We start from the raw sequence: 27,786 nt of genomic DNA, 5'->3' as shown, positions 1-27,786 counted from the left end.
GAACCACATCAAACAAACCATTGGTCACAGGACTCAGACTAATTACTGGCACACCAAACTATGACTCAGACTTCATAAAGTACACGAGTAAACTTTGGCTCACGGGATGCATCCTGTCCACCAGGTGGTTTCATCTCAATACCTTCACCAAGAAAAAATACGACCTAACCTGCAGTTTGAGTAATATTCTATATTTTGACCAAACCGCAAAAGGAAAAGAAAATGCCCCTCAACTCCAACTTGTGGCATTTTACTGAACTACCATTTAATTCCCGGTTTACAGAGTGACCTTAAATCAACATGGCTGCACACAGCATCAAAATTAAACAAAGTAGCACTTCATATCTTTAAACAAGTTATGCTATACACACACACACACACACACACACACACACACACACACACACACACACAAGTATTTGCTTACATCATACATTATTTTAAATATATATTGACTTTTAAGGAACCAAATAAATCAATCACGGTTAGATTGATGCCTAAAAAAAAGACATTGGGACATGTTTCCCCCTATAATCTTTTTACCTGTCGGATGCCATTCTCGAAGGCCTGTCTGGCAAGTGCTGCAGGCCCGTCTACGGTTTTGCCATCATCATCTGGTCCCCAGCTAGCACTGTATATGTCAATGTGCTGTGGCTGCAAACTTAGTGACCTTGCCTCCACCATGTCTGTCACATCTCCGTCCAACATGCGCACACCTGAAAGAGACAAACATGCACATAAAAAGAAAGTGTTGAAATGTGTGGGGACAAGTGGGTAAGTTTTGCCAGGACATTATCTTTGTGCTTATTGAATAAGCAATAAATGCATGTAAATTAACACCTGAAAGTGAACGATGTAGGACTGAGACTGTGTAAGGCCACACCGTGACAAATTAGTGGTTATGAGTGTAAGTAGAGACCAAGAGAGTATTAAGATACAGAAAGCAAGCAAAGTGCAAGAAAATAGGTGACACAAATATAGAGCACTCACCCCCAATCTTGGCGTTGTAGGCAATGCCCACAGTGCAGTGAGAGTTGTTGGCAGATGCTGCCACTTCCCCAGCACACCGTGTGCCATGCCTGAAGAGGACATGAGGGTATATCAGGGTATACACACAGACAGAGGTCAGAGAACATATGCAAACTACGAACCACTGCAACACATTCTGATAGGAAAGAGAGAGAAGCTACAGGGTTAGTGAGGCAACAGCTGTGCTGAAACTAAACATGCTCCTTTCGAGCCAAGTCGGCGCAAACACAGTGGCTAAATATTTGAGCGATTGAGGGAAAACATTCTAGAGTTCCCCAGAATCTGTATGCAGATGACACATGGAGGCATTCTTAACGGGAAGGCTGACCCAAACCAAGCCCACTAAAATCAAATACGACAACTCACCAGGAAAAAAAAAAAAAAAAAAACACACCAAGAAAAATCTTATGAAGTCAAGGTCAGAAAGAGAATGCATTCCATTGTGGCACCTCCAGCAGAGAACAGCTGCTCAGAAAAACTTGTGCTGCCATGGTAACCAGGGTCTCAATTCTGAGCCATTTACAGGGATGATTATTAAAAAAAAATATATCTACAATGCCATCATACAACAGGCCAAGTCAGTGTTCATTCACCGGAGCAATGATCAGTTCATAGTGTCAAAAAGCTCATTAGACAGAGATCTATAATCATTACTCTACATTGACTTTTTGACTAAACAGTACAGAGACATAACTAAATATAAAGGCCAGAATCCAAAGTCTTTTCCTCATATGTGCTTTATTCTGCACTACAGTACTGGACTCTGTGTACACTCACATCTGCCAGAGGAATACAAGTCAATGAGAAAAGCAGAAACACACACACACACACACACACACACACACACACACACATGTCATCCTGTTCAGCCTACGCAGAACAACCTGGACATTACCTTCCGGAGGCCATAAACACAGCCCCTAAAACACATTTCTTAGACCAAGACTCATGGTTCTTATCTCTATTATTACAGTTTCATCAGTATAATAATAATTTGTACATTAGTACATCTACTTAGCACATTTTACCAGACGTTATAACTACATTGTGAAACTATGTAGTTTTACCACAGTTCAGTCCTTACACATCTGCTGCAATATTAATATAATATTAAGCGACTTGAATGCAAAGGAATAAATTAAACTTGCTTAAACATATAACTCTTAAAATACATGCATAAATTGTATATAAAAGCCACTGGCGTACATCACTTGTGCAAACACCGTAATTCAGCTAAATTTACATCAAATTTACAACATAATACACTAGTAGATGAAGCACATAAAATGGAATAACTATCTCTGGCTGTATGGATTAAACTAAAGTAAAAGTTAAATGAAGTGACAAAGGTACGTTTGTCTGATGTATATATTTCTAAGCAGTTGAGGTTGTAGCCATTGTGCTTCGGTGCACACACAAACACTGAATCATAGTTCTTATACATTAAGCCACAATAGGCGGATCGGATTGGATCATGGATCGTGGATCGGATTCACGAGTTTAAGAAATAAACAATACTCGTTTCCAGAAACAAATGGAAATGAATCAGTTAAACATTTATAGGATCAAACAGAACACAAATGAGTTTCATTCTCCGAGCGCCGTATTAGCGGTTCTGAATGAAGTGCTCCTTTATACTAAGCAGACATCCGTCACAAAAGCAAACTCCTAAGCAGACAATATTCTATAGGACATGTCTACACATGCCATGAAAAGCTTCTTCCAACCACACACTTCCTCAGATCAAGCGGAATAGGTTCATATGCTCTCCTTAAAATCTCCTCAGGCAATGGAATTACTTCTGAATAGTTGTATTGCAGCTTCTAATGGTTTAAGGAATAAGAAAAGACAGATCTGTGTAGTCAAAGCATCGTGTGTCACAGAAGAGTGAATGAACTTTTTAAAAAAAAGTGTCCAGGGAAGCAATGTTTCTGAACTAAATGAGAAATAAAATCCCAATATTTTACTGTATGAAAGTTGAAATAGAAAGAATAATAAAATCAGGTGCAGGATAATAGTTTCATGGATAGTTTAAGAACCGTGTATTGAAGCTCCCACAGAACAATGTTGGTGCTGAGGAGTAAACCCAGGCCAAGCTTTTTGGCCCAACCTCACAAAAATGCTGCGATGCCATCTGGCACCGGCTCACACACGCTGGCAGTGGAAGCCACAGACTAACACACAGACACACACAAGAGGAGCATCAATTTCATTAACCCCCCAATCTCACACACACACACACACACACACCCTTCTCACTTTTGTACACATACACACACATACCACAGAATTGCTCTATAAACACTCTTATCACAGGTGAATTAGCTCAAGTAGTGGTCTGCATTTCCATTTGCCCAGTGCTGCTCTTACTTGTTTTCATTGCTGGCATCGTATCTGGGCATGGGGTCCAAGTCATTTCCATTTACATCATAACTGGCCTGGTTATCCTGTACAAGAAGTCCAGAGAGAAAGAGACTAAGGCTTACTGGTTGTAAATTTGAAACAAAGATGTTGGCCAAGACGATTGGAATGGGAAACTTGGACAAGCTTTCTTTGTTTAAGGTGGTGTAAGATCAATTTTTCAAAAATGTTTTTAAATCTTAAGTTTGCATTGTAATACTGAACTAGCACAAAATAATTTACTCAACACATTGTGTAGCTCAACCTAAACATGAACCACTCACATAGTTTTGTATGAGGTCTGGGTGGTTCCGCTCAATACCATCATCCAATATAGTGACCACTACATCTTTCCCAGTATATCCCCTCTTCCAGGCACCAACAATGTTCATGTCTGACTGGCAGTTGTGTATATTGTCATTACAGTGCTGCCAACACACAAAACAAAGAAACAAGTTAAGGTTATATCACCTAAAGATGCAGATTACATACAGATGTGCAAACTGACACCACGTGGATTTTTTTACGCGACACATTCGGTCTTGAATGTACTATAAGTAGAAGAAGACCATGTGTTAAGAAGAACCCTGAGATTTTGAGAATCAGTGCTACCTTAATTGCTCAAGCATAAGTAGATAAACACGTTCTTTTGGCCTGTGTTTAGAACGGACCACCTTTCACAAGTCAAGTTTATTTGCTCTCAAAGTACAACTCCCAGGAATCCTGACGAATGGTGGAGTCCAGGTCAAAGTATTTATGTTATCTGATTTACATTAACCATTGACAGAAAACAGAAGAGTACAGCTTCTGGATTATTGTTCAGTGTGATTATCAGATATACACGAAAAACAATAATTCAACAAGATCATTTTAGTCAACAGTTATTCAGTGAAACAGAGCTTCTCAAAACAGTCACTGTGGTGTGTTATACTCACTATGTACCACATGCTACTCCATTTAGCATCGTTGAAGTAGATGGAGTCAGACTGGGCTGCGCTGGTCTTGACTGACCCTGGGTACAAGGGTTTATAATCTCGCTTTACCCTTCTCTTTATCACTTGCTGCTGAATCCATTCCACCTAGCAGAGAACACGTTCATTACCTCCCCGATTCAGATCATTTGTTAGAATCAGACCTGGTTGCAAATTTTAGTGTAAGATCACTAAAGATGCTGTTTGTGTGTGTGTGTACTAAATATTTTAAGGAGCCACTTTAATATCAGATTTACATGATCACATTACCAACATAAATCTATGTATGTATACGACAAAACATTCTTATAGCACACAGTATACACCCAGGTGTGTTCGTCACCATGGTGATGGCCTGACCTTTGGTTCCATGGAGATAAAGCTGTGTGCGCCACGGCTGGAGAGCGTCGACCTTTTTATCGTCCGGCTGTGGAAGAAATGGTAGTAGTCCTTCAGGTCGCCGATCTAGAAGAATAACACAAGCCTGAGAGTGAGATCTTTAGCAATACGGACAAAGAAAATACCATAAAAAAAAGGATGAAACTCATCCATACTGATCTAAATGCATCCAAACTTGAACAGATTTAAAAACAGTGAGATAGAGTGGATGTAACATCAGTAGCAGATTTTGCTCAACGTTAAATATGTACATCAACTTTTTGAAGTTACTCTAAAGCACGGCTTGTGAGTACCAGTCCCAGAGACTCCGAGTTTTCCCTACTGCTGACAAACCTGATCCAAGAGATCAACTAATTTTTAAGCTTTTATTCAGGACCAAGTGTAATGAGGGTAGGAGTCCCCAGGAGAAAGTGTACCTTATTTTAGCACCAGCTAACAATAAGGCTCATTACACTTTTTAAACTCCTACTAAATTTCCATTGGTATGAAGCACATCCACTACTGCATGGCAGTATGATTAACAATCCATTGTCGTTTGGCCATCATTTCTTCTTCATGCCTCATAGGGATGCGGGCCCTGGAGTGCACCTTGGTGTTACCTGCATAACAAATGGAGACTCCAGTCATCTATTTACAGCTGCAGTGAGTGCATTTTTTAAACCATTTTGAGCAATATGGGTATAAGCTTAATTTTGTTCCTCTAAGCTTGCGTATACATCAATCTTCCATACTAAGCAACAGTACAGTTCAAAGCTAATTCCCCTCAGCTCAGTCTCAGTGTGTATACCCTCAACAGTCTGTTTTTTCCTATTGCCTGCAATTTGCAGGCCTGTGAATATTTTCCATTAACATGGTTGAGTGATTCTCCCTAACTACAGCACGCCATAGCTGGACTCCTCTAACACATATAGGGGCCAGAGTTGGGCCTCCCTCCATTTCCCCGCATCTCTGCTGAATGGGGCCTCCCGGATTACTGCACTGCCATTACCCCTCTTCCCACACCTCATTGCCTAGCAGGCTTGTGAATGTGTGCTGCTATAGCATGTTGAGATGTTGAGATGTTGCTCATAGCTAGCCTTCTACCTTAGCCCGATCTCTACCAAACAATACCAATTTTTCAATTTCCATATCAACTACCACCCAAAGTCTTGCAGGCTATGTAACTAACTTAAAGTTTATCTAAAGCTGAACTGCCTCCCTATGCAGATATAGTGATCATGCAGACACAGCACACCCGACAGATTTAGACCATACTTTGGAATTGAAATGGCTCAAATGCCATAGGCTAAATACCCTGCTAATTGTGATCAACACAGACAGAAAAATGACAGATTAACTGAGCTAAGAAGCCTGAAAACATGACCGTTATTTGTTTCAAGCCAAGGTCAAATCGACTGTGGTTCTTCGTGGTGGAGCATGGTCCACTAGGTCAGGGTGTACTGGTCTACTGTACTTGCCCCCATTACACCAAATTCAGAGTCTAACATGTGGTCCTGAAATTACCTACAATTTACTGCTATCCAATACTGCTCCAGTGTTTGAAATACCTTGGCATATTACTAGGGACTGACATTTGTCACAGACCCCAATAGAAGATCTCCTTTTCTACTGGAGCCCCGATGAGCCCATGCAAGACAGCAAACTGCATGTTGTAGTAATCAGCAAAGAGTCAAAAGAACCACATGCGTTGGCAATAAGTTCACCTTGCATTGGTGTCCTGATGACATTAATGTGACAGTGTGGTTGTTTGCAAGGTTTCTACAAAAAGACCAACTTTTGATCTCAGAGTTCGAGGACATGGATCACCTGTTGATCATCTGTCATCAATTAATAACCCCCTATATAAACAGAGACTGGACCACTTGGTGGTTACTTGTTGAGAAAACCACAATTTTGTGAGGATCTTCCTTTGCTGATTATTTCTGTAATTAAGTAAAGCTATGATTAAAAGTAAACATAACTTTCAATCTTGAAAAAAAAATTAAAACAAAGCAATTTTTTAGACAGGGTGCCTGAGGACACTGTCCTGTCATTGTGAGGACATTTGGTCCTCTTTGGTCCTCCTAAATGACTAAATGCATGTATCCATATACACACAATATGTGTTTTCCACAATTTTTTTTGGGGGGGGGGGGGGGGGCCTGCAAGCCACGAGATGGGGCAACTAGAAATCACACAGACGCTTATAAGAGAGGGGTAGGATGTGAGACAGGAATGAGTGTATCTCACCACAGAAAACTGTCAGGAATTGCTGCAGGTTTAGATGCAATGTAGTTCACATTTTTCCACAATTTCACCTGGGTCTTATAAGGAAGATTTGTGAAATGTGCACAAACACCAAAATGAACTCAGGTAATTAAAATGAACAAATCAGATGAACCCTTTTAAAGACTTGATAAGATACACATATGCTACACTAATAAGACCGATTGTCTTAATGACTACTAACGGAAATAGGACCAAGCGGTCAGCTTTGTTCATTTTAATTCCTTGTTAATTCCGTCATCTTTAATGAACACACATTAATTCTAATATGTTACCCAAAGTATACGCATTGGTTTATGTCCCTGATTTAAAACGTTAGGATGAACAATCAAACATTGACTATGTAATTAAAATGTCTAAATATCCATTAAATATTAGTAATTCTTAAGTCATGGTTAGGCAGAAGACCTGCAGCATCTGATAAAAAAGTGATTGGAGTTGTTAACACTGATGGAAAAAAGTTGTCTACTGTACATAAGAGATGGCTTGCAGTTCCTTCAAGTTTATGCATCACAATCTTTACAGCCTTGTACTTTGCCATATTTCTGCTATATACAGACATATCAAATTAAAAAAAAAGAAAATGTTAGAGGTTCCAAAGAATCTCTGGATTTTTTTTTTAAAAGCTTTATGAATGAATGCAGCACAGACACATACAGTAGACAATAACAGCAAGCTTCGTTAACGTGGGACTTAACACGTAGTAATTTGTGAGACAGCAAATTTCAAACACGACTAACTATGCTTACCTTCTTTTTTTCCTATCAGCTGTGTTTTCAGTTGAGCAAAATAAATAAATAAATAAATAAATAGATAGATAGATAAAAATAATTAAATAAAGAAAGGGAAAAAAGGGGGAGTTTTACCGAGATAGCCGAGATCGATATCACAATCTTAGGTTTTTCTACAGTGCCTCAGTAACCCCCCTATATTTCCCTATTACATCACACTAAAACATTGTAGTCTGGCAGTAATATGCACATATGGTTTGCTAAATTCATTCAGATGAGTTTTTTCCTAGCTTCTATAGGCGTTTACATTTCATTAACATTTACAGCATTTGGCAGACACTTTTATCCAGAGTGACTTACATTATCTAATTATTATATATATTATTGATTATTATTGATTATTGAGGGCCTTGCACAGGGGCCCAAGAGTGGCAGCTTGGTAGACCTGGGATTCGAACTCACAACCTTCTGGTTGGTAGCCCAACACCTTAACCACATTTACATGTCAAACCACTGACATAAACAGCATTTGAGTTCAGTAGTTTTATTGACTACTTCAGCACCTGTTGGTCCAGAGATCAATAGACAGGAAGCGTTTGCTCTCTTTGAGGTGACAAAAAAAAAGAAGAGAGTTTTAAAACGCAGAACGAAGGAAAACGTTCAAGTTAAAAGTTGTAACAGACCTAATAACCTAAGCACACACATAGACGGATGGTGTAGAAATGTGTGAAACTAGGAGAAACTTTTGGATCGGAGCCTTTTAAAGAAACACCTAGTTTTTCCATCTTTCGTATCCGAAGTTAACTCCAAGTGGCAACTCTGACGCGAACGGAAAAGACGCTACCAAACACCAGGGAAATAATGACGGGCTCCGGGGAAGGAAAAAAAAAGAATGTAAAGGTTTATGTGAAGTCTTTACCTGGCCCAGGTTCGAGTAACCGTATCTGCTTGCTATCTGATCAGCCACATCGGTCCCGCCGGCTATGCGAACCGCCCAGTGGTTGGTGTAGACGCGAGCTCGCGGACACGCGAAGCCGAAGCACAGCGCGAGGACGCACAGCGAGCCCAAGCGCCGCAAAGCCCCGTCCACGACCATGTTTATTCCCCGCGTTCGCTCTTATCTCGACTCCCGCTCAGGAAAACAGCCAAACTTGGTCTTGCCGCAAAGCACAGATTCTCATAGAAGTGCGCGCTTGACCTCCACATATACTCCAAAAGAGAGCGAGAGTCGAGGAGCTCGGAATCCTCGGTTCGTTCGTGTGTGTGTGTGTGTGTGTGTGTGTGTGTGTGTGTGTGTGTGTGTGTGTGTGTGTGTGTTTGTGATGTTCAGCCTCACAGCGCATCGACCGTTTAGCTGAACGCGGCGGTGCTCTGGACTCCGACGGTGAGCCAAGTGTGTTTTGCGCAGCTTCGGTCAAATTTTGATGCTTTCAAGAAGACGGTGCCGTTAGTTCTCTGTGCCCCCCCTCCGTTTTTTTGGTAAAGTGGAGGTCGGGCTTATAGCGCCTCCCTCATATAACTAGCGACACTCCGTGGAGTAGCTTAAGGGAAACGCGCCCGCGGGCTTTAAGGAGCGTCCGCAGGGTCTTAGACACACACCCGGTATCGTCCATCAGAATAAGGATGCAAATTTCTACAACTGCATCGGACACACTTTTGTTTTTTTTAGCCGCTTTAGACCTGATGTGTGTGTGTGTGTTTGTGTGTTTTCTGAATTAAGATCCAGGTGATTTTTTTTTTTGTGTTGAGTTTCTGCACGTGTTGTCATTGTGTTGGTGTGGGTTTCCTCTGGGAGCTCCAGTTTCCTCCAAAAAATTTCCAAAAAAACAAAAAAAAAACAGTTGGAATATTTTATAGAGTCTGTGCTGGACTTTTGAATCATGAGCTGTGAAGTCACATCTAAATGATAGCCATTTTTTTATTATTGTTAATAGGGATAGTATGCTGTTTACAATAAATTGTTGTTGTTGTTGTTGCACCTGCATTTACGATTAATTAAAAGTCAGGTGTGCGGCATCCTACGCCGTCCTTGACTCTGTGTGTGTCTGTGTGTCTGTATGGTGCCCTGTGCTGGACTGATGTCCTCTCCAGGGTGTTTCCGGGATACTGATCCACCATGACCTTGACCAGGATTAACCAGTTGCTTAAGATTACCACTGTTGCCACATACCCTGAGGTGTCTGTAAATTACACCGGCATTTTATCTATCCCCACTGGCCTTTTGATCAGGTAACCCTACCTTATAGGTGCTCTTTGTAGGTATTCAATTACAGTGAAATGGGATAATCACTAAGCAAGTATTATTTTCAGCACAGGAACCAAAGCAGTGACACTAATGTGATAGTACCATAAAAGTAGATCTTGTGCTGGTATAAAGCAGTATTGTCAAGATTTGTATACACCTTAATATAATACTGCGGAAAAAACAAAGACAAAATAGGTGCCAGTGCCACCTTAAGTGGTCCAGGGCTCAAACCTGAGCTCAGGTCTTTGAGGGGTTCTAATTAATTATGTGTTTCCTTCAAGTTCGAAAAGTTCCTTCCACTGTCCAAAAACACGCAGCTTGACTACACTAAATTGCCCATGGATTTGTGTCAGTGTGTGAATGAGTGTATCAATGGTGCCTTGTAACGGAATTAGTGTCTCATCTGAGGTGAATTCTTCTTCCTTGTTTTGAGTGTTACTGGAATAGGCTCTGGATCGTCCTCAAACATTATAGGATAAAGTGACCACTGAAGATGAATGAATTTCACTGGTGGGTTAAAAACAGTCCACCAACCAAAAACATCCAGCCAACAGCAGGCCTTGTTGCATTGAAAAACAAAATAAATAAGCTATAGCTTATGAATGTACTGCTAATTACCAACCAGTAATGCAAGTCTTATAAAAATTTAAAAAAGGCTAAAACAGGACCCCCCCCCCCCCAAAAAACAAAAACAAAAACAAAAACAAAAAAAAACCTGGGATATCCATTGATGTGCGTAATCTGTTCACTGGGTTGGAAGGCATCATTCACTATCGCTATCACTATTCAGTTGAATTCACCTGTGAGAGCATTCCTCTCTAAGGGTCAGGGTTAGGGTGCCCTGTGATGTCGCATGAATAGATGCACTTACAAAGCCACACAAGTGTTGGCCCTTGCCCTCCCAGGTTGGTAGCTGTTGTTCACTAGCCAGTAGGAATTGGCAATGGCCACATTGGGAGATAATCGATACAGTAAAAACAAAACCATTAATTAAATATAGACACTACCATGTCACTTTTGGATTTCGATTGCTCCACCTCAACAAGAGCATCTGGTAATCATAGGGCTTAGGCTGAACTTTTTCTATTGACAGACAAGGTCATGCTAGCTTGACAAATTGTACCAAACCACAAATGACCCTACATTCATTGAACCTAGATGATAGGTTTACTTTTATTAAATAGGTTTAATAGGTTTATTAAAAGGATCAAAAGTGTGTGTGTGTGTATATATATATATATATATATATATATATATATATATATATATATATATATATATATATATATATATATATATACACAACGTTTACCTAAAATGGCAGCTGGGTATAATTCTTTAGTAGCCTTGGGCATCATTAGAAAATATTTCTGTTTGATTGATTACTTGTTTTGTTAACAGTTGCCTAGTTTCCGCAGACAACACACGGATTTGACTGTAAGACGTCATTAAAGGGATGCCATTCCATGTGAAAGTGTGATAGTGACTTAAAGCATTAAAAGTCCAGTGAAATGCATACACAGGTGAAAACTGTGAAGCAAAATCAACTATCCAACTCACGCAGGAAGCAAACAGTCCCACTGAAAACAGCGATTTGCAAGAGTGGGGGAAACAAGAGTGGGGGGTGGGGGAGTTAGGGGTAGCAAATCCTGCGTGACAGCCCTTTACCTCAAGAGCCAAACTCCCCCCACTCCCCTCAAGTGTCTCCCTTTTGTCTATAGTATCCGAGGACAGGCTAACAGTGACAACTCACCCCCGCGCAGCCCCTCAAACATTCCACCGCACATTCCTACTGACGCTCTACGCCACGTCTGTGATTTTAAGCTGAATTAAAAGAAGCAATGAAGTGGGGTGCCCCCCCCCCAAAAAAAAAACAATAAAATCCAGTAGATAATTTTTAAATACACAGTATAGAACAAATAATAAGCTCCTCTGGATTTTACTTGGACATGGAGAATCTGGCCTCCAAAAATACTCAGGGAAAATCCTTTAAAAGGGAGGCCCCTTTTTGCTCAATTAGTGTGTAGCTTTATTTAGACATGCAGCACAGTCTGCTCTCATTGACCTGTATGTGCAAGCGGGATGAACAGCAGGAAAACAAGCTGGTGTAGACACAATAGAGGCTCTGTGGCCCCTCACTGTACCACAAAGTTCTCTGATCCTAGCAGGTGGAATATCCAACAAGCCGCGACACAAAAGGTGGCCCCCAAAATAGTTTGACAGTTTTTTATTGCTTACAACCTCGTTTTAGTTTTTTTTTATGTTATTCTTGCCTTTAGGGTTAGGAATAAAATGATAACATAAAATGGCTCGTCGATAGGCAGTGATTTATTCGGTAACTATAGAACTATTAACATATTGTCATTTAAAATTTGTTGAGAATCTGTTCTCTTCTGGTTATTCAGTTATAATGGTAGATAGTTATAAAGTTTAGAATGTGTCTGGGATATATTTAGTATTAACCTTATAGACTTTTTAAATATTATGAAATGGCTTGGTGTGTGTGAACAAATACAATTATTTGACCTATTTATTTCATTGTTTAGTACTAAACTATCCTGGCTTAATGAGAACTGACTAATATAATGACAGGCACACATGACGTTACACCAAAGCCATGACAATGTTAGTAAGATTTGGATCCATTTGTTAAGGGACAGTTTCTGAAGCACAGCTGGGACTGTGTGTGGACGCAGTGGAACAGTGAATATGGGTGCAAAGATCACAGAAACATAACAACCCAATACGTCAATAAATGGTTAAAGGCCTGTTTACAGCCAGAATGTTTGTCCCGAACAGCCTACATGAATAGTACTTCAAGGTCCAGTTGTAAAGAAGGGTCAGTGTTATCATTAATATTCACCTTTTTCTTAAAAATTCACAGCTAAAGCTGAAAAGGATGTGTTGTCATCCTCCAAAAATATCATATTTGAAACAATATTTTGAGAAAGATTGTTTTTGATCATAAAATATCATAACATATTCATGGCCACAATTTAAACAGTCCAGGAAAACATGAGGTCTGCCACAGACATTTTGATTGTTCTCTGTGGAGCTGGTAGAAGTGTCTTCAGCCTTGTTAAACATTTCCTGAAGAGATTCAGCATTCAGTGCTGTTTACTTGCCATATAGTAATTGTGGGGTATATATGGGGTATATATAGTTATATAGGGTATGTATAGTAATCTTCTCCAAATAAAAATTAATGGTTACTATAAAATTATACCTCACCTATATATATATATCTTTAAGCTAAAACATATCATTGGTTGCTAGCATTACTCATCTCATCTTTAAATATTTTGTCATTGATACAGAATTAGCTGTGCTTCATTTGAATACATCTATGTAAGTATAGTATTTTATGTAAATATTTTATTTAAAAAAATCCTGCATCCCAGCATAAATTAACTGCATATGTTATCCAGAGCAACTTAGATTTTTATACACCTGAGCAATTGAGGGTTAAGGGCCTTGTTCAGGGGCCCAGCAGTGGCAGCTTGATGGATCTGGGATTCAAACTAACAATCTTTTGTCCAACATCTTAACCACTAGGCTACCACCTCCCACTGGTTTAACACAGCGTTCTCTTAGCATTCACACCATACTTGATGGCTGCAACTTTTTCCACTCCATAAAAGTCCAGTTCAGATTATCAGGTATCCATTTCAGTAGCACCTTCTTGCCTACACCAGAGACAGCAGTGGCGGTCTTGAGAGGAAGTCTGATAAGTATGACATTGTATGACGAAATCCTGTACACTTTAGAAGTGATTTATCTGGATGTGGTCTATCCGTACCTATCTTCGTTGACACACTGATGTACAAGGTCTTGTCAGTCATAGGATGTGTTAACTTTAGACTTAGCTCCCTCTTGTGGTTAGAAACAAAACTGCAGGCTTAAATACTACATGAAACTTATCAGAAACTGCAAAAATTGATTTGTGCTTAAAATGAAAAAGAAACCAAACCAAATAAAAGGATTACAAACTACAGCAGATGAGTCTTAGCTGTATTTTGTAGGTGATGCTGGAAGACAGGACTTTCTTACAGTTGGCAGTTGAAAGTGAGAAAACTTATACGTAATGTTAGTAATTAAAGTAAAACTCAAAACTACTGAAGTAAATTCCTAACACAAATAAATAAAAAATAAAATTCACAAAAGCACTTTGAAAGAATTTATAAAAATCCAACAAAAAATAGCTTGCTTTAGATTAAACATCAGGAAATGACTGGGAGATATATATATATATATATATATATATGACAAAAATATTTAACCAGTAAACAGAGCTGGTACAGTGTGATTGGGGTATATGTTTGATGCGGAGATACAATATCTGATTGATGATTCTGTTGTTCTTTATTAATGGTCTTAACATATTCTATGTGGAAAATGTAATCACAGAATTTGTACAGGATTGAAAAAAAAAAAAAAAAAAAGAAACTCATGAAAGAAATGACTTGAACAAAGCGAAGGATTGAATAGCTCAGAACCTTTATTTAGAGGGAAACAGGGGTTCAATATAAAACTTGGGGGCCAGTGTATGTTAATGTTTTGAGCCAGTGGAAAGGAGAACAGCATTCAGCAGACAACATTTCCCTTTTACCGTGGCATGGCCCACTGTGTAACAACTCAAGCATTTAATGCTTTAATTTCTTTAAAATTAACCTCTCCTGAAATCCACCCATCTTTTGCCTTCCTCCTCATCAAAATCTTTCACAAATCAAGCTCTCATTAAGTCATTTGTCCCCAACGTCCTCAAAAGTTTTCCGTTCTCGCTACATCTTTGCAGTTTTTAAAAAGTAAACAAAAGCAAAATCCTTCAAAAAAATAAAATGGCGTGACCACAACTTGTCCGGCTTTAACATTTACAGTATATATAAATACTTACATTAATATTTTACATGAAAACCAAATTTGGAGAAGGAAAGAAAACAAAAAAAAAAAATGCGCAGAGGAAAACTTTGGAGGGGGGGTCCAGGAGAGATTGCATGTGTATATCAAGCCAGCAGCAGGACTGAAGAATGAGATATGGACTGTTTTCCAGCATGAGATCAGTTGGCCCAGTAGGGGGAGCTGCTGTAGCTGGACTTGCCCTGGCTCTTCTGCATGTTGTTGGATTGGCTGCGCTGAGCCTGCAAGGAGATCACATAAAAGACACAAATAAAATATCTTTTTGCTCACTCTACGTTTTGTCCACAGAATGGATTAGTTCCACATTTTACAAGAGCTAAATTACCCTTCAGCATTACGCACTGGTGTGGACTTATGAGAGCACCAAGTAAAATTCACATGGCATACTATTTATATGATAAACTTGTAGCACATCTGGTCAAGGGAATTTGCAGTGACAGCAGAAAAAGACAATTTGGAAATTCCTTGTTAAGATTAAAGTTGTAAATGTAATCAGTCTCATCATTAACTGTCCCAACTAAAACTTGGACACAATTTGTAAAATTGCCTTGTTGGTACAAATGGAAAAACAGTTTATTTCTGCATAGCCCTCAAGTGTAACAGTGTGTGCACCTGTGTGTCCTGGGTTATGTGGTGGTGTAAAAGCTGAGAGGGAGGCTGCTGATGAGGGGGCAAGATGTGGAGGAAAGGTCCAGGGGCATAACCAGGGGCTCCACCGGGGTTAAGGGGCCCAGTGCCTCCCAGAGCAGAGGGAAGGCTGAATGTTGCTGGAGTCGCCGTGGGGAAACCCTGTTTATCATATGACTGTTCAAAAGAAATGAAACAGGGAGGAGGGGGGAAAAAAGGGTTAAAAGGGTCAACTGTCTAAATAATAATAATAATAATAAAACGTTAAACAACATGACATCTGTAAGCTGTGTTAGTGACATATTGATAAGCCTAGTAATTTCTATTTACTATAGATCTTAAAAGTATAACAATTATATTTAGATTTGCATTATGTAGTGACAAATTTAAACATGTATTGACTGGATGTTACTAATCACAATGGATGAAGGATAGACTGAAAAGCACTTTAGGTTCCTTTACATTCATTCAAGATTCACTGAAGAAATTATTTTATAACGGTGTATATACTTACTTGTGCCTTGCTGTACACAGCTGCACCAAGATCGGAGCTGGCAGAGCCTGACAGTCCAGGTGCTGTGGAGAGGCATGTTTAAGTCAGCTGCCATTGTATTTCTATTCCTCATACTGCAGCATCATGCATCAGGGGAAAATGTTGGTATGCTTGCCAAAATTTATATTTAATTAGGTTGAGATACACCAAAAAACTTATGTTTAAGTAAAACAGAAAAGAGTGCGCCAAAGACCTTTTCCTGTGCTGTTGCTCGACTTGGCTTGTGACTGAGTGCTGCTGCCATATCCTTTACCATAATCTCCTCCAGCATGAGCTTGAGACAGGTCATCAAACCCTAGGTGAGAGACAAATGTCAAAACCAGCCACTTTCGGAAGTTACAAATGAAGATGGTTCTCAAGAAAAAGATAAACAAAAATCCCAAATAACCAGTCCCTTGTTAGTGATGCTGACCTGAGGCATATGTGTGTCCACCATATCCAGCTTGGTGCTGGTACTGAGCATGCTGCTTGGCTGAAGCAGGTGGCATGAAGACTGTGGGACCGTACTGAAAGGCACTGGGCACACCTGGCATGCCAGCATAGTAGGGCAGGCTGGTATAGCCATAGCCAGGTGGCAGAGGAGGATTCAGGAAAGCCTGGTTCTGTGGGGCCTGTGTTTGGGGAGGAACAGTGCCAGGCTCAGATTGTGAGGGGGCAACGGACGAGTGGCTAGTGTTGGGTGCCGGGGAGGGTGCATCGCCACGAGCAAATTTGGAAGCTTCACCTTCAGAGTGAAGTAAAAGAACAAAATATTACACAACCTGAAGAAAGTTTTTAAAAAAAGTACAGCGCATGATGTCGGCCAGTAGCACGTTAATTAACATAATTACAGTTTTGCAAGTCTTGTAAGAGCATTTTCAACTTAGTCACCTGAGTACGGGTTGTTTGCTAATCCTCCATCTCTGGCAGTAAGGGTTGTTGTACCAGGAAAGGCAGTCATTCCATAATAATCCTACAGAAAGAAGGGGCACAACAAATTACTAAGACACCAAACACAAACCGCAGCTTCACAACAACTGAACAACAGCACCTTACAAAATATAAAATTGTTTATAATAGATATAAACAAGTACTTCCATACTGTATCTGGAATATGGTAGCCAATGATTTTTCTACCACTTCCAAACCTGAGCCACTGCCACAAAATACTTACAATGGGTAGCCGTGACTGCATCATTTGCAGGTCTTCATAACCATAGATCTGCTTTAAGACAAGGAAGAAAAAAAAATGCCTTTTTTTTATATTCCACCACACTACTCTCTCATCACAGACAGACAGGAACACAAAACAATCCATTACACATAAGACTTAAAGTCTGCTAGAGCTGAAATCTAACTGGGCCGGACTTACGGGATAGGCAGGAAGCAACCCTCCAGGTCCCATGATGTACTGATTAGCCAACAGCGGAGGCACACCTTGAGCCAGGTTCGGTGGCGCTTTGCCTGAGAGACACACAAAGTCCCAACACTTCTCATATAACTTCCTACAGATTAGATTTACTACTACTGTGCGACTGAACAGGAAATGGCCATCTATTTAAACATCACTTACCGGTTGTGGTGGTGGAAGTAGTCTGCAGTGGTGCGGAACGTCCTGTGGATGGAGCAGAGGGACCATTGGTAGACAGGCCTGGAGCACCATTACTCAGGCCATTTGAGGTGAGAACTGAGCCTGAGAAGGCAGACAGACTCCCACTGACATCGCTGGCCACCTGAGATGAAGGAACAAAAAAAAAAAAACGAAAAAAAAAAAAGTCTATTAAATCCATTATAGAATAAATTAATAATAAACCAGAACCATGCTGTTTAAATATGCAATGGTGAAAAGTACTTACACTAAGGCCAGTAGTGGCAGGAACAGCAGATCCTAATGTAGTTCCGCTGCTTACGTGACTAATTACAATAAATAGAGTAAACGAAATTAGCGATTAAGTATGACCTCAGATTCTCTAGTAAAAAACCTTGGGACAATGTGGTTTTGTTGAAATGTGAATTTACCTGCTGAGGGAGGGAAGAGCGGTGCTGGGTATCGGGGCTGGTGCAGACGACACGGGCGCTGGTAAGGATGAAGCGGCCATGCTGTTCTCAGAGATCAGTGCTGTAGACATGGACTGAGGAGTGCTTGAAGGGACAACTAAAAAGACAGACAATGTGTTGAATATCTAAATCCATGCAAAGGTCAGACCTATCTTCTAGTCTTAAGTGCAATCGGCTTCAAAATGTCTGTGCATGAAAATAACGTAATTATTTTTAGCTCATGATGTATTCAAGCTTGCAGTTTAAATCTCAACGACTGTACTGTCACAACTTGACTAAATAATAAGACTGAGGAAAACTTTAGCACCAGCGGCGTACCATCTTGTGTAAGGGAGGGCCGTACTTCGCTGAATCCATTCTGTGGGCAAAATTTAAGAAATTAATTTATAAAAAGGTTAAACATCAAAAAACAAAAGTCAAAAAACAGCATTACTGACTTTTAAACACACACTGACAACAAAAGATTTCAGGCATAAAACCAGTTCAGTAATGGCAAAAATACGAAATGAGATAAGCGGCCATTTTGTTAGCCTTACAGGCAGAGATGTGGCAGATGTGGTGGTTGGTTCCTTGTGCAGACTGGAAGATTCTGCTCTAGAGGAAGTGGAAGGTGCAGGCGCAGTGGCTGTGGATAAACCCAGAGACGGAGAAGTATATCTTGGCTCCAGTGTTGCCGTAGGTAGGGCAGGAGGAAGACCAGTCACTTGCTCACTGAAAGGACAAGAATGGTGGTTAGCTATTAAAGCTTTGGTTACACTAGTTGCACAGTTTCACATGGATGCATGACCTTACCCGATAGTGCTTGGTTTGGAGTACATGATGCTCTGGGTTTGAACAACAGGAGGACCAGGTTCTTGGATGCTTGTTTCTGACTGTCCAGTGCTTTCTACTGCAGGCTCAGAAGCAAAATCCAGGGCACCAAACTGCACATTCAGCCCAGACACATCAGCAGAGCCTGGCATCTCCACTGCTGAAGAAGGTATCTGGAAATCCAGACGACTAAAATTAGGCCATCCTTAAAAATATTCTTGTTTGCCATAACCCTACCGACCCTGTCAATTTAGGACCGACTCAAATGTATGTTTGTTTGTTTTTTTTATTTGCTTTAAGTCCGACCGACTTGCCGGTTGTAAATTTGCGTTAAGGCCGACCAATCTTTTTTATTCTTCAAACTAATACAAAAGCAATAAAATAATATTAATTATAATTTAGTAAGTAGTGTAAATATATAAATTGCCTAGACCTACGTACAAACGAAGGCTACGTTCTTTCTTTTAAATAAAAACCCGTGACGTCATCTATGTTTACACTATCGGTTACCGGATGTCACACTGTGGCCTGTGCGTTCGCTTCGTCTCATTCTCTCGTTCACCGTCAGAGTCAACGGTTCATGCTTGGTAATGATGGCTGCGGCTGCAGTAAACAAAATGTTCTCGTTCAAAGTCATACGGGTTTGGGCACCATAATACATCTAAAAAAAAATGCATTAAAACAGCTCGACACCACTTTAACTTGGCACGAAGTTCTGGAAAAAAACTGTGTCCAGCATCAAAATGAGGTTTGCAATGATGCACCCGAAGGCACGGGTTTAAGACCCAGTCAGTGACGTCACGATATGCTAATTTGTTTAAAGTCATACCTATGGAATTGTGTATCTCCCCCCCCCCCCCCCCATTGAAACTTGGAGGAAAAAAAAAATAAAAAAAAAATAGACCTACCTACCGACTCTTTTTTTTTTTTTTTTTTTTTTTTTTAAACTGTTACTGCAAACTAAAATATTTTTAAGGATGGCCTTACTTAAATGTCGGTATTTTCTCCAATAAAAGCCAGCTATATCTCACAGGGTACAATAACTTGTCATTATAAAGAACCAGGGCAGGGCTTCCTCACAGTGACACTTTTGTTTTCTTTCTTTTTTACTTTCTGTTTCTACATGCATACATACATACATACATAATGGAACAAGGAAGCGACACTGAACCTTTTGCTGCATAGTACTAAACACTATTATGATGCTCACATAACCAAGTTCCAAATATAAAAGTGTACAGTACTTATTGAAAAGAACAAGCCATCGACATCCATGTTTCAGACTCTTACTTTGGAGGGAGGGGGCATCCTGCGTCTCTGGGGTCTGATTTGTTTGTGCTGTTGGGATTCTGCAATGGTGGAGGCACTGGTCTCACCAAGGGGTGTTTTGATGTTTTGAAGGGACAGAGGCGGAGAGGGGTTTCGGCCCTGAGCCGGCAGGTCCGATAGGAGTGTGGGGATCTGTTGCTGGGTTAGCTGGCTGAGGATGGGAGAGGGTTCAGGTTGGGCCTTCAGATCCACTGGGGAAGAAACAAAAGATGTTCAGTCTATTTCAACTGTAGTGTGGTATTTCCCTATTGAACCATCATATGTATAACAATAATTAATTAGTGCCAAATAATTTAAGCCATAACTTCTTAACCAAGTTTTTTTCCTTTGCACCGTTCACAAATCTGCATTAATTAAAGCACCAAGTGCAGCAATACTTTTTCAAAAGTTAAATTAGCATTTGTTTAAATAAACAAAATTACATTTAGAAATTAGTAATCTCTATACACACATTTAAATCTCTACACTCATAAGTTGAAGCTGTTTCAATGAGGTTTGTTCTGGAAACACCTAATGCTATCTTGTATCAATGGCATAAATAAGCTTTTGCAATACAATTGATCACTTATAACAATGATCATTTATAACTCATCATGATTTATTTAATATATGCATTACTAAACCTGTATGTCCTCTTATAGCTTGAACTTTCTTATTTTTTTATAGTGTACATATCTATTCCCAGGTATGGACAAAAAATAAATAAATAAATAATAATTTAAAAAAATAAAATAAAATCGTAGCCTACCAAGGACAAGAGAATGGCAGTGAGGTCTGGGTCAATGGTTTGGTTGCCAGGAAATGTAATTATCAAAACCAACAGACTACCAATGTAATATAATTCAAAGAGAATTAATGCTGATACGACCTGTATCCTGTAATTCTGCATTGCCATAGTTCTTAATCTATCGACAACGGCTCTGATGTAGCACACAATAATGTACCTTCATGCAGCAACATCATGTTTTTGGGTAACATTTTCCTAAAATAAGGAAAATGAGCCGGGGAAATATAATATTCCACTACACCCACCCACCAAAAACCCCCTGGCATTACAAGGGCAAAAAATAATGTTTCAAGATTCTAGCTAAGTCACTGTCTGATAGAGGTTTATAAATCTGTATAGTACTTGTGTGCGTGTGTGTACGTGTTTTTAGCTGCTACTCACGGTGAGTTAATGTAACAGGGCTCTCAGCTTTGGGTTCAGTCAAATCTAAGGGAACAGGTGCCACAGGGGGAGGAGAACTGGATTCTCCAACAGGGCTGCCATTGGTCAGGGTAACTGGGGTCTGACTGGACACCGGTGTGACGTGGGGGACACTAACTGTCTCAATTTTCTGTACTTCAGGCTGAGGTGGTCTGGAGCCCAAAGACTAATAAGAAATGAAAACATGGAGGAAAGAAAGTGAAATAAGTAATAAGAAAATAAATCAACACATCAAACATAAGACAAAGAAACTAAATTTAGTGTCAATAACTAGACATTTATATCCCTGGTACTCGTTACAAACTAAAAGCTGTAGCGGGGAATATAAAAACTGCTCATGCTCTGCCTGTAGACCGATCACTGTGTACTTGCCTCGACAAATGAAGCAATGAAGCAATGATTTACCGATGCTTTCGTTCTTTTAGCTACATGAAAGTGAGACAAGCGCCAGCTGGTTCAGGATAGGTCTCTTTTCGGTCTACAACAGCTTGCATATTAGATTTCAGCATAATTGCAAATCTGCACGGATCAAGTGGTGTGTGTACTTCCTCTAACAATATGTGCAAATGGTCCAAGCTGTGGGTTTTATCTATAAATCCGTCTAAACTTCAAAAGCCCTTAATGAATATTCATCTTTCTGTGAACAATGAAGAAAAAAAAGTTTATGCTTGGTGTAAACTGAATAAGCCTGGAAATGATAAGCAACACACCACCTTAAAAAAAACAACAACGACAAAAACACGGACTTCCTGAAACTTAAGCCGGAAACACCAAATGTATGTTACTTTAAAATCACCTTTCTTGTGTACTGTTAGATAAATAAGGCGGACTGTATACAGTTAAAAAGCTTCAGAGTACAAAATAACCAAATTAATGCAACCACAAGAAGTCTTACAAATGTGTGTTCTTACCGAGGCGGCATGGGCGTAGGTGCCAGCAGCAGCAGAAGCATAGCTGTTGGCAGTGGCTGAGGCATAGCTGTGTGTCTGTGTGCAAGCTGTGTGTTGTTGTGAGTTGGTAAACACCAGGCTCTGTGTTAGTGGCTCCGGGGATGACGGTTCCAATCCAGCCAGATCGGATTCAACCTCCGCTGCTTTAGGCAACAGAGAACTCCCACTGACCCTATGGTATGGAAAGATTTGCCCTTTATGAGAAAGGTCTGATGCAGCAGTTTCCCGTAAAGTGAAATTTTTCATGCGTGTAATAATCTCCCATATGCTACACACAGTGTGGATAGAGATTAGGTTTAAACATTCTGGAGTGTTTTTACTGAGAGTTCTTACTTCTGTCCAGGTGTAATGTGGTTCTGGGAAGCAAGTCCAAAAGAGGCAGTGAACACTTTGGTCTCAGAAAGCTGTTAAAAAAAAATACATGCAGTCACAATTTAAAGCTAATGTGTTCTTCTACTTCCTTGCTCACTTTATCATCTCATACCATATATACATAGAATTAAGAAAATCTCAATTCAACTGTCATAGAATGAGGCTACGTGGTGATAATGTACATAGAAAATTAAGTCACTTTGTGTGAATGCAGCATTAAACTGAAAAGTAATTAAGGTCACTCACATCTTCATTCCAGTCTTCCGCAGCCCATTCTTCAGTGTTGTTTCTCCAGTTTCCTAATATGTACAGAGCAATGTCGGAGTTGCATAAATATACACACAAACTACCATGTTCAAATGCAGACAACCGACCAGATCATTCGATTTCACATATGGACATGTTTCTAATAAAAAATTGAGACTAGCTTACCTGCTCCGTCAGTAATGTTGTTGGCTGTCTCTCCTGGATCAGCAGAGCCAGTGTAATCAACAGTGTAAAATGACCTGCACACCCAAAAAGACAAAGAGGACGCACGTTTATTTTGGCTCCCACATATCCAGAAAAACTACTTGTATTAAATGTAATGCTAAATTCAGGGGTGCTGCAATGATAAAGGACTGCAGTCCAACATCCCTAATTTAAATCCACTGTTCTAAGAGCAGTTCCTCCCTGTTAACACCGCAGTCAATAATTGACCGTCTCTTATTTGTACAAAGTTTCATTATATTTTAGTGTTTTGGCTAGCCATGAACACAGTGGGACAGCGAAATTTATTGCAAATCTTTTAAATAATTTAATTACATTTTTCAGTTTACAAATTCAAGTTGATGGTACGTATATAAACCATTCTATCAACCAAGCATGGGTACAGAGATAAAGAACACAGACAGAAGGTAGTTACTGGTTGTCATGCCACAGTTTATTCCTTACTGAACTACATCAAAGTCAACCTAAGAAATGTTTTTGTAATTAGCCAATGCCAGAAGTGACATCATGGAGTTAACACATGAAGTTTAAGCTTTTTTGTCTTGTAGTTTGTAGCTTATTATTTCGCAAAAGTTAAACTGTCAACTCAAAATTAATCCTATGTGCAAATAAAAGATTAACACGTCAGTTTTTGACATGTTAAATGCTTGACTGCACATGATATATTTTACCTAAAGAGAGTGCTTTTAAACTAAAATTCACTCCTCACTGTTAAAGCACAGAGCTGTCTATAGAGCGGAAGCAACCTATACTCACCCCATTCCCTGAGAGAACCTATTCACACCATCTCCTCGGCCTCTTCCTCTCCCTCCTGCACCTAAACACAGATAAGAGGACGTGGTTAATCACAGAACACAGTTTAAAACTGGCACAGGCCAATGTGCAAACTTGGCCCTATAAATTTATTTCCATCAAACCCACAAATTACAGATTCTTTCACAAAAGAAAGGTGGTAGAAAATGCACAAATAAATGACAAATATTCTTAATTGAGAACATAGGGGACATTAAAGATGGCATCAAACATCCTGCCACCATTATTCTTTGCCTGGATTTCATCATATGTCCCTCCCTGTGAGTCTCCTCCTGGCTGCAGCTGCTCTACTCAGTGCATTCCTCTAACCGTGTGGCCTATTAATGACGGTTATAGTGCGACACAAATAGCAACATGTCAACAACCCCCTTTCCACAACTCGGAGCACCAACTGTGTGGTCCTGGCTAATATCAGTGTTATCAAAACTTGTTTGTCTACGCTTGAGGATTAAATATCAGTGCAGTTTTGTTCAATGATTGTTCCAGTGTATGCTTTGGCTATATTTAGTCTCAAAAGGGAGTTGCATCAAGTGCTTCATGGAGGAAGAATTGTTTTCAATTGGTTATGTAAATGATTTATAAGCATAAGTCCCAAAGAAGCCGAAGACAAAGACAATAGTCATGTGTGTGAATTTCCTAGGTAATCCTTGTGTGAGTGCACGTGTGCTGACCTCTCCCTCTTCCTCGTCGCCCTCGCTCTCCTCTTTCTCCCGGAATCGAGTCAAACCCGTTCTCCTCAGTGCGGCCTACAAAAACAAATTGCACATTTGTACTTATAAGGAAACATGTCATTGTTATACATACTCATGCATGTATACACTTCCAACATGTGTACTACACACCTTCCTGGGTGCGACTGGCTCCACGCCCACGTCTGTTTGGACCACCACGGCCCCTGCCTTCCTTGTCAACCTTTCGCTCTTTTGTCTCTGCTGCTGCACCTTCTTTACCCCCACTCTTCTTCTTCCCTACCGTCTCCCAGGAGTCCTGACCAAACACAGCATTCAGAGTAAACAATAATAAGCTAATGATGCATTTTGTATTGTCATGGGTACAATGTAGATGCCACAGTTACACATACAGATCAAGTTAACGTTTGGCAAAAAGCATCATAGCAGCCATGTAACACAAGCTCGTTCAGAGGTATTAACTGAAGTGTTATATTGATCTCAAACATTTCCTGGAATAGCTCTCAGTTACTCATGAAATTACAAACATTCGTGTCTCCACAGACCAGGACATATGCCATTCACCTTGACAGGAACCTCCTCCAACAGGAAGTTGATGGCCCTGTTGACGTCCCCGTTGCAGTCATGAAGAGCCACCATGCACTCATCCTGATTTCGGCCTGTGACCTCAATAAGCTAACACACATACACACACATGAGCTAGCAAAACAATATTAATATGAATGTTTATGAAGACAATCCTGGCCATACTGACCTGTTTGACCTTCCCTTCAAAATCTGCATCGTTTTTGTCAATCATCTGAGCCAGACGGATCTGTTCTGCTGTGGCCTGGATTTTCAAAAATAAATAAATAAATAAGCATTGAGTTAAGCTTCTTTGAATGAATAATACAAACACTGCTATAACTGAACATACATGGTAGGTTTCTGGAAAATTTTATTCTACTAGACTCCACATAGGTTTTTGTGGCCATATGTGGAAATGTTCAGAACGGATGTGATTCCTACCTGAATCTGTTTCTGTGGTTGTGAGGTGTGTGAGGTCTGTGGCTGCACTCGGTCCCGATTTCCTCGGGTGTTGTCAGCAACCACTGAAGTCATCATAAACAGTATATACAAAATAATGTATGTACAAAGTAGAAAAGTCTGGAAAAGAAGAAATAAGATGCCTTACTTAAATTTTTTTTAAAATATATATATTTATTTATTTATTACAAAAAGGTGAGAGCTTAAGTGACAGGTGCAAATAGGAGCAAACGCGTAGACGCTGCGAGTTTGACTGTAAGACTATCATGCAGGCTCATGGGCAGCTGCTTAAATATAGCCACCCAAACATGGCCTGGGCTGGTGTAGGCTTACACCGTGATCAACCCCTCCCTGTGGCAATCTAACATTAAAAGCAACTGGACAGAAAATAAACACACACTCATATCATGCCTGTGTAGCATGACAACGTGTAGAGGCAGGAACTTCAACTTGTTATTCGTCTTTCTGCTGTTTAATACATTAGTAATGCGCAGTACTTTATCCTGCTCCTGGTGGCACAGGGCCAAAAAAATACTCCCTTTATCACAGTCGCTTAAACTGCTTTCGCTTTCGCGTCAACAATTCCACCGTATAGATCTCTATTTTGCATTGTGTGCGCTATATTCATATAAAAGACGGTGATAAACGACTAGTAACGTCTTAGTAGTGCGGTTTAAACGGCTGGTGAAATAACCGAATTAAAACAAAAGACGTGCTAGTAAAAGTCCGAACAGCGCGCGGTTTCAACTTACAGGAAAACGAACAACTTTTCCACATCGCAAAAATTCACACTTTTAAAGAATCCGAAAACAACTAAACCTGGTGGAAATCCCTCAATTAGAGCTCGATAGATGACTAACCAAACGGTTAGCTAACTTTAGCTAAGCTAAACGGCTAACGTCAACGATAGCAACTGTTGGCTAGAGAGCAAGACACCCAAACATTAGCACACACACAAAACTTTCCTATGTTATTAAACTCTCATTTTGAGTGGCCTAAAACCTCCAAACATTTCCTCAAATCGATGAAACCTGACAAGGAAAACTCTTGGATATCCGTAAAATGTTTTTTTTACTTACTTAAGATGTTAGCAATACAGCTAAATATCGACCACACATGCTAGCTAAACGAGCTTTAGCTTACCCCAGACTCGTACCTGACAAAGGCACGACTTAAGTCTCAAATGCCTCTCTGCAGACTACGTAGTACACTAAATAGAGCGCATGAGGGATTACTTCATATCCTGTGTGGTGCCTCAATGAAGAGCAGACGGAGGCATTTGAGACTGAACCCACGCCATAACGGTACTAGAGTTAGAATGCTAGTGTTTAGAACGTTCTGGTGAAACGCGTCCTAACTGGTCATACCGAACTACTCTGGCACTCAAGCGCTATACACAAAAATGATCGATATCGAAGCCGTTAAGGTTCTTTTTCTAAACTCGACATGAACATACCGTCTGCACTCCGTGAACGGTAACGTGTTTACCTGCCCACAGCACACCACGCTTCCCTCATGCAGTGTGTGATGAGAAGCGACGCCTCAACAGGAAGCTATAAAAACCTCTGGTCAAAATAAAAGTCCGTGAAACAAAAAATAACCCGTCTTGAAAAATCCAGATGCCAAAACACAAGCCGAGTGGGACAAACTATTAGAACATCTTTAGATTAGATGGTTGCTTTAATTTAATTAATTTTCATGATACCAAGTTATGTAAATGGCAAATTAAGGGCCTTACTCAGGGGCCCCAGCAGTGGCAACTTTGTGGACCTGGGATTTGAACTCATGACTTTCTTATCATTAAGTCCAACACCTTAACCACTAGGCTAACACATCCCTAACAAATTTGGTGTTCCTAAAATAATTCTAACTATTTTTCTATTAAAACCTACACAAATTTAATTACATAATATGTGGCCAAATGTTT

The 27,786-nt window shown here is 40.0% G+C and overlaps 2 protein-coding genes across 12 annotated transcripts in view; both read right to left on the bottom strand.

Moving 5' to 3' along the window:
- The window catches only part of pcsk5b (proprotein convertase subtilisin/kexin type 5b), a 37,707-nt gene extending 28,399 nt beyond the window's left edge, over positions 1–9,308 (bottom strand). For 3 of the 6 annotated variants that reach the window (XM_027166989.2, XM_047823174.1, XM_047823175.1), the window contains exons 1-7: positions 8,715–9,290; positions 4,761–4,865; positions 4,365–4,508; positions 3,714–3,857; positions 3,400–3,476; positions 991–1,079; positions 544–716 (exon numbers count right to left, since the gene is read on the bottom strand). In XM_027166989.2, the coding sequence (XP_027022790.1) occupies positions 544–716; positions 991–1,079; positions 3,400–3,476; positions 3,714–3,857; positions 4,365–4,508; positions 4,761–4,865; positions 8,715–8,891 (909 nt within the window). In that variant the 5' untranslated portion in view covers positions 8,892–9,290. Of the gene's footprint in view, positions 1–543; positions 717–990; positions 1,080–3,399; positions 3,477–3,713; positions 3,858–4,364; positions 4,509–4,760; positions 4,866–8,714 lie in introns of all 6 variants that reach the window. The other 3 variants (XM_027166987.2, XM_047823176.1, XM_027166988.2) reach the window with 3 other exon arrangements.
- A 5,212-nt stretch (positions 9,309–14,520) lies between these two features.
- ubap2b (ubiquitin associated protein 2b) lies at positions 14,521–27,454 on the bottom strand. 6 transcript variants are annotated; one of them, XM_027167295.2, is made up of 27 exons: positions 27,348–27,454; positions 25,842–25,979; positions 25,588–25,662; positions 25,398–25,508; positions 24,987–25,131; positions 24,816–24,890; positions 24,088–24,148; positions 23,275–23,348; positions 23,089–23,141; positions 22,804–22,874; positions 22,432–22,642; positions 21,482–21,686; positions 20,275–20,504; positions 18,967–19,157; positions 18,711–18,885; positions 18,493–18,532; positions 18,136–18,271; positions 17,973–18,030; positions 17,690–17,849; positions 17,489–17,580; positions 17,291–17,341; positions 17,008–17,089; positions 16,550–16,861; positions 16,331–16,432; positions 16,099–16,160; positions 15,570–15,761; positions 14,521–15,178 (listed from the first exon to the last, which is right to left on the bottom strand). In XM_027167295.2, exons 2-27 carry the CDS (start codon positions 25,935–25,937, stop codon positions 15,098–15,100), a joined length of 3,141 nt encoding a protein of 1,046 aa, XP_027023096.2. In that variant the 5' UTR covers positions 25,938–25,979; positions 27,348–27,454; the 3' UTR covers positions 14,521–15,097. The 6 variants fall into 6 exon arrangements, with proteins under 6 accessions (XP_027023096.2, XP_027023095.2, XP_027023098.2 ...); XM_027167294.2 differs by having other exon boundaries at positions 27,316–27,440; XM_027167297.2 differs by lacking the exon at positions 27,348–27,454 and adding an exon at positions 27,003–27,156.
- Between the last annotated feature and the right edge of the window lie 332 nt (positions 27,455–27,786).

The sequence above is a fragment of the Tachysurus fulvidraco genome, chromosome 14 (genome assembly GCF_022655615.1).
Source record: "Tachysurus fulvidraco isolate hzauxx_2018 chromosome 14, HZAU_PFXX_2.0, whole genome shotgun sequence".
NCBI lineage: Eukaryota > Metazoa > Chordata > Actinopteri > Siluriformes > Bagridae > Tachysurus > Tachysurus fulvidraco.
This window is presented reverse-complemented; position numbering and strand designations above follow the sequence as displayed.

What these genes read in the sequence shown, in the direction of transcription:
- ubap2b (XM_027167295.2), bottom strand. Translation starts at nt 25,937, where the DNA reads ATGATGACTTCAGTGGTTGCTGACAACACCCGAGGAAATCGGGACCGA. An exon ending in TACTTCCACCACCACAACCG is followed by an intron (nt 17,581 to 17,689) that starts GTAAGTGATGTT and finishes TGTGTCTCTCAG; the next exon opens with GCAAAGCGCCACCGAACCTG. An exon ending in GAGCAACAGCACAGGAAAAG is followed by an intron (nt 16,161 to 16,330) that starts GTCTTTGGCGCA and finishes GCCTCTCCACAG; the next exon opens with CACCTGGACTGTCAGGCTCT.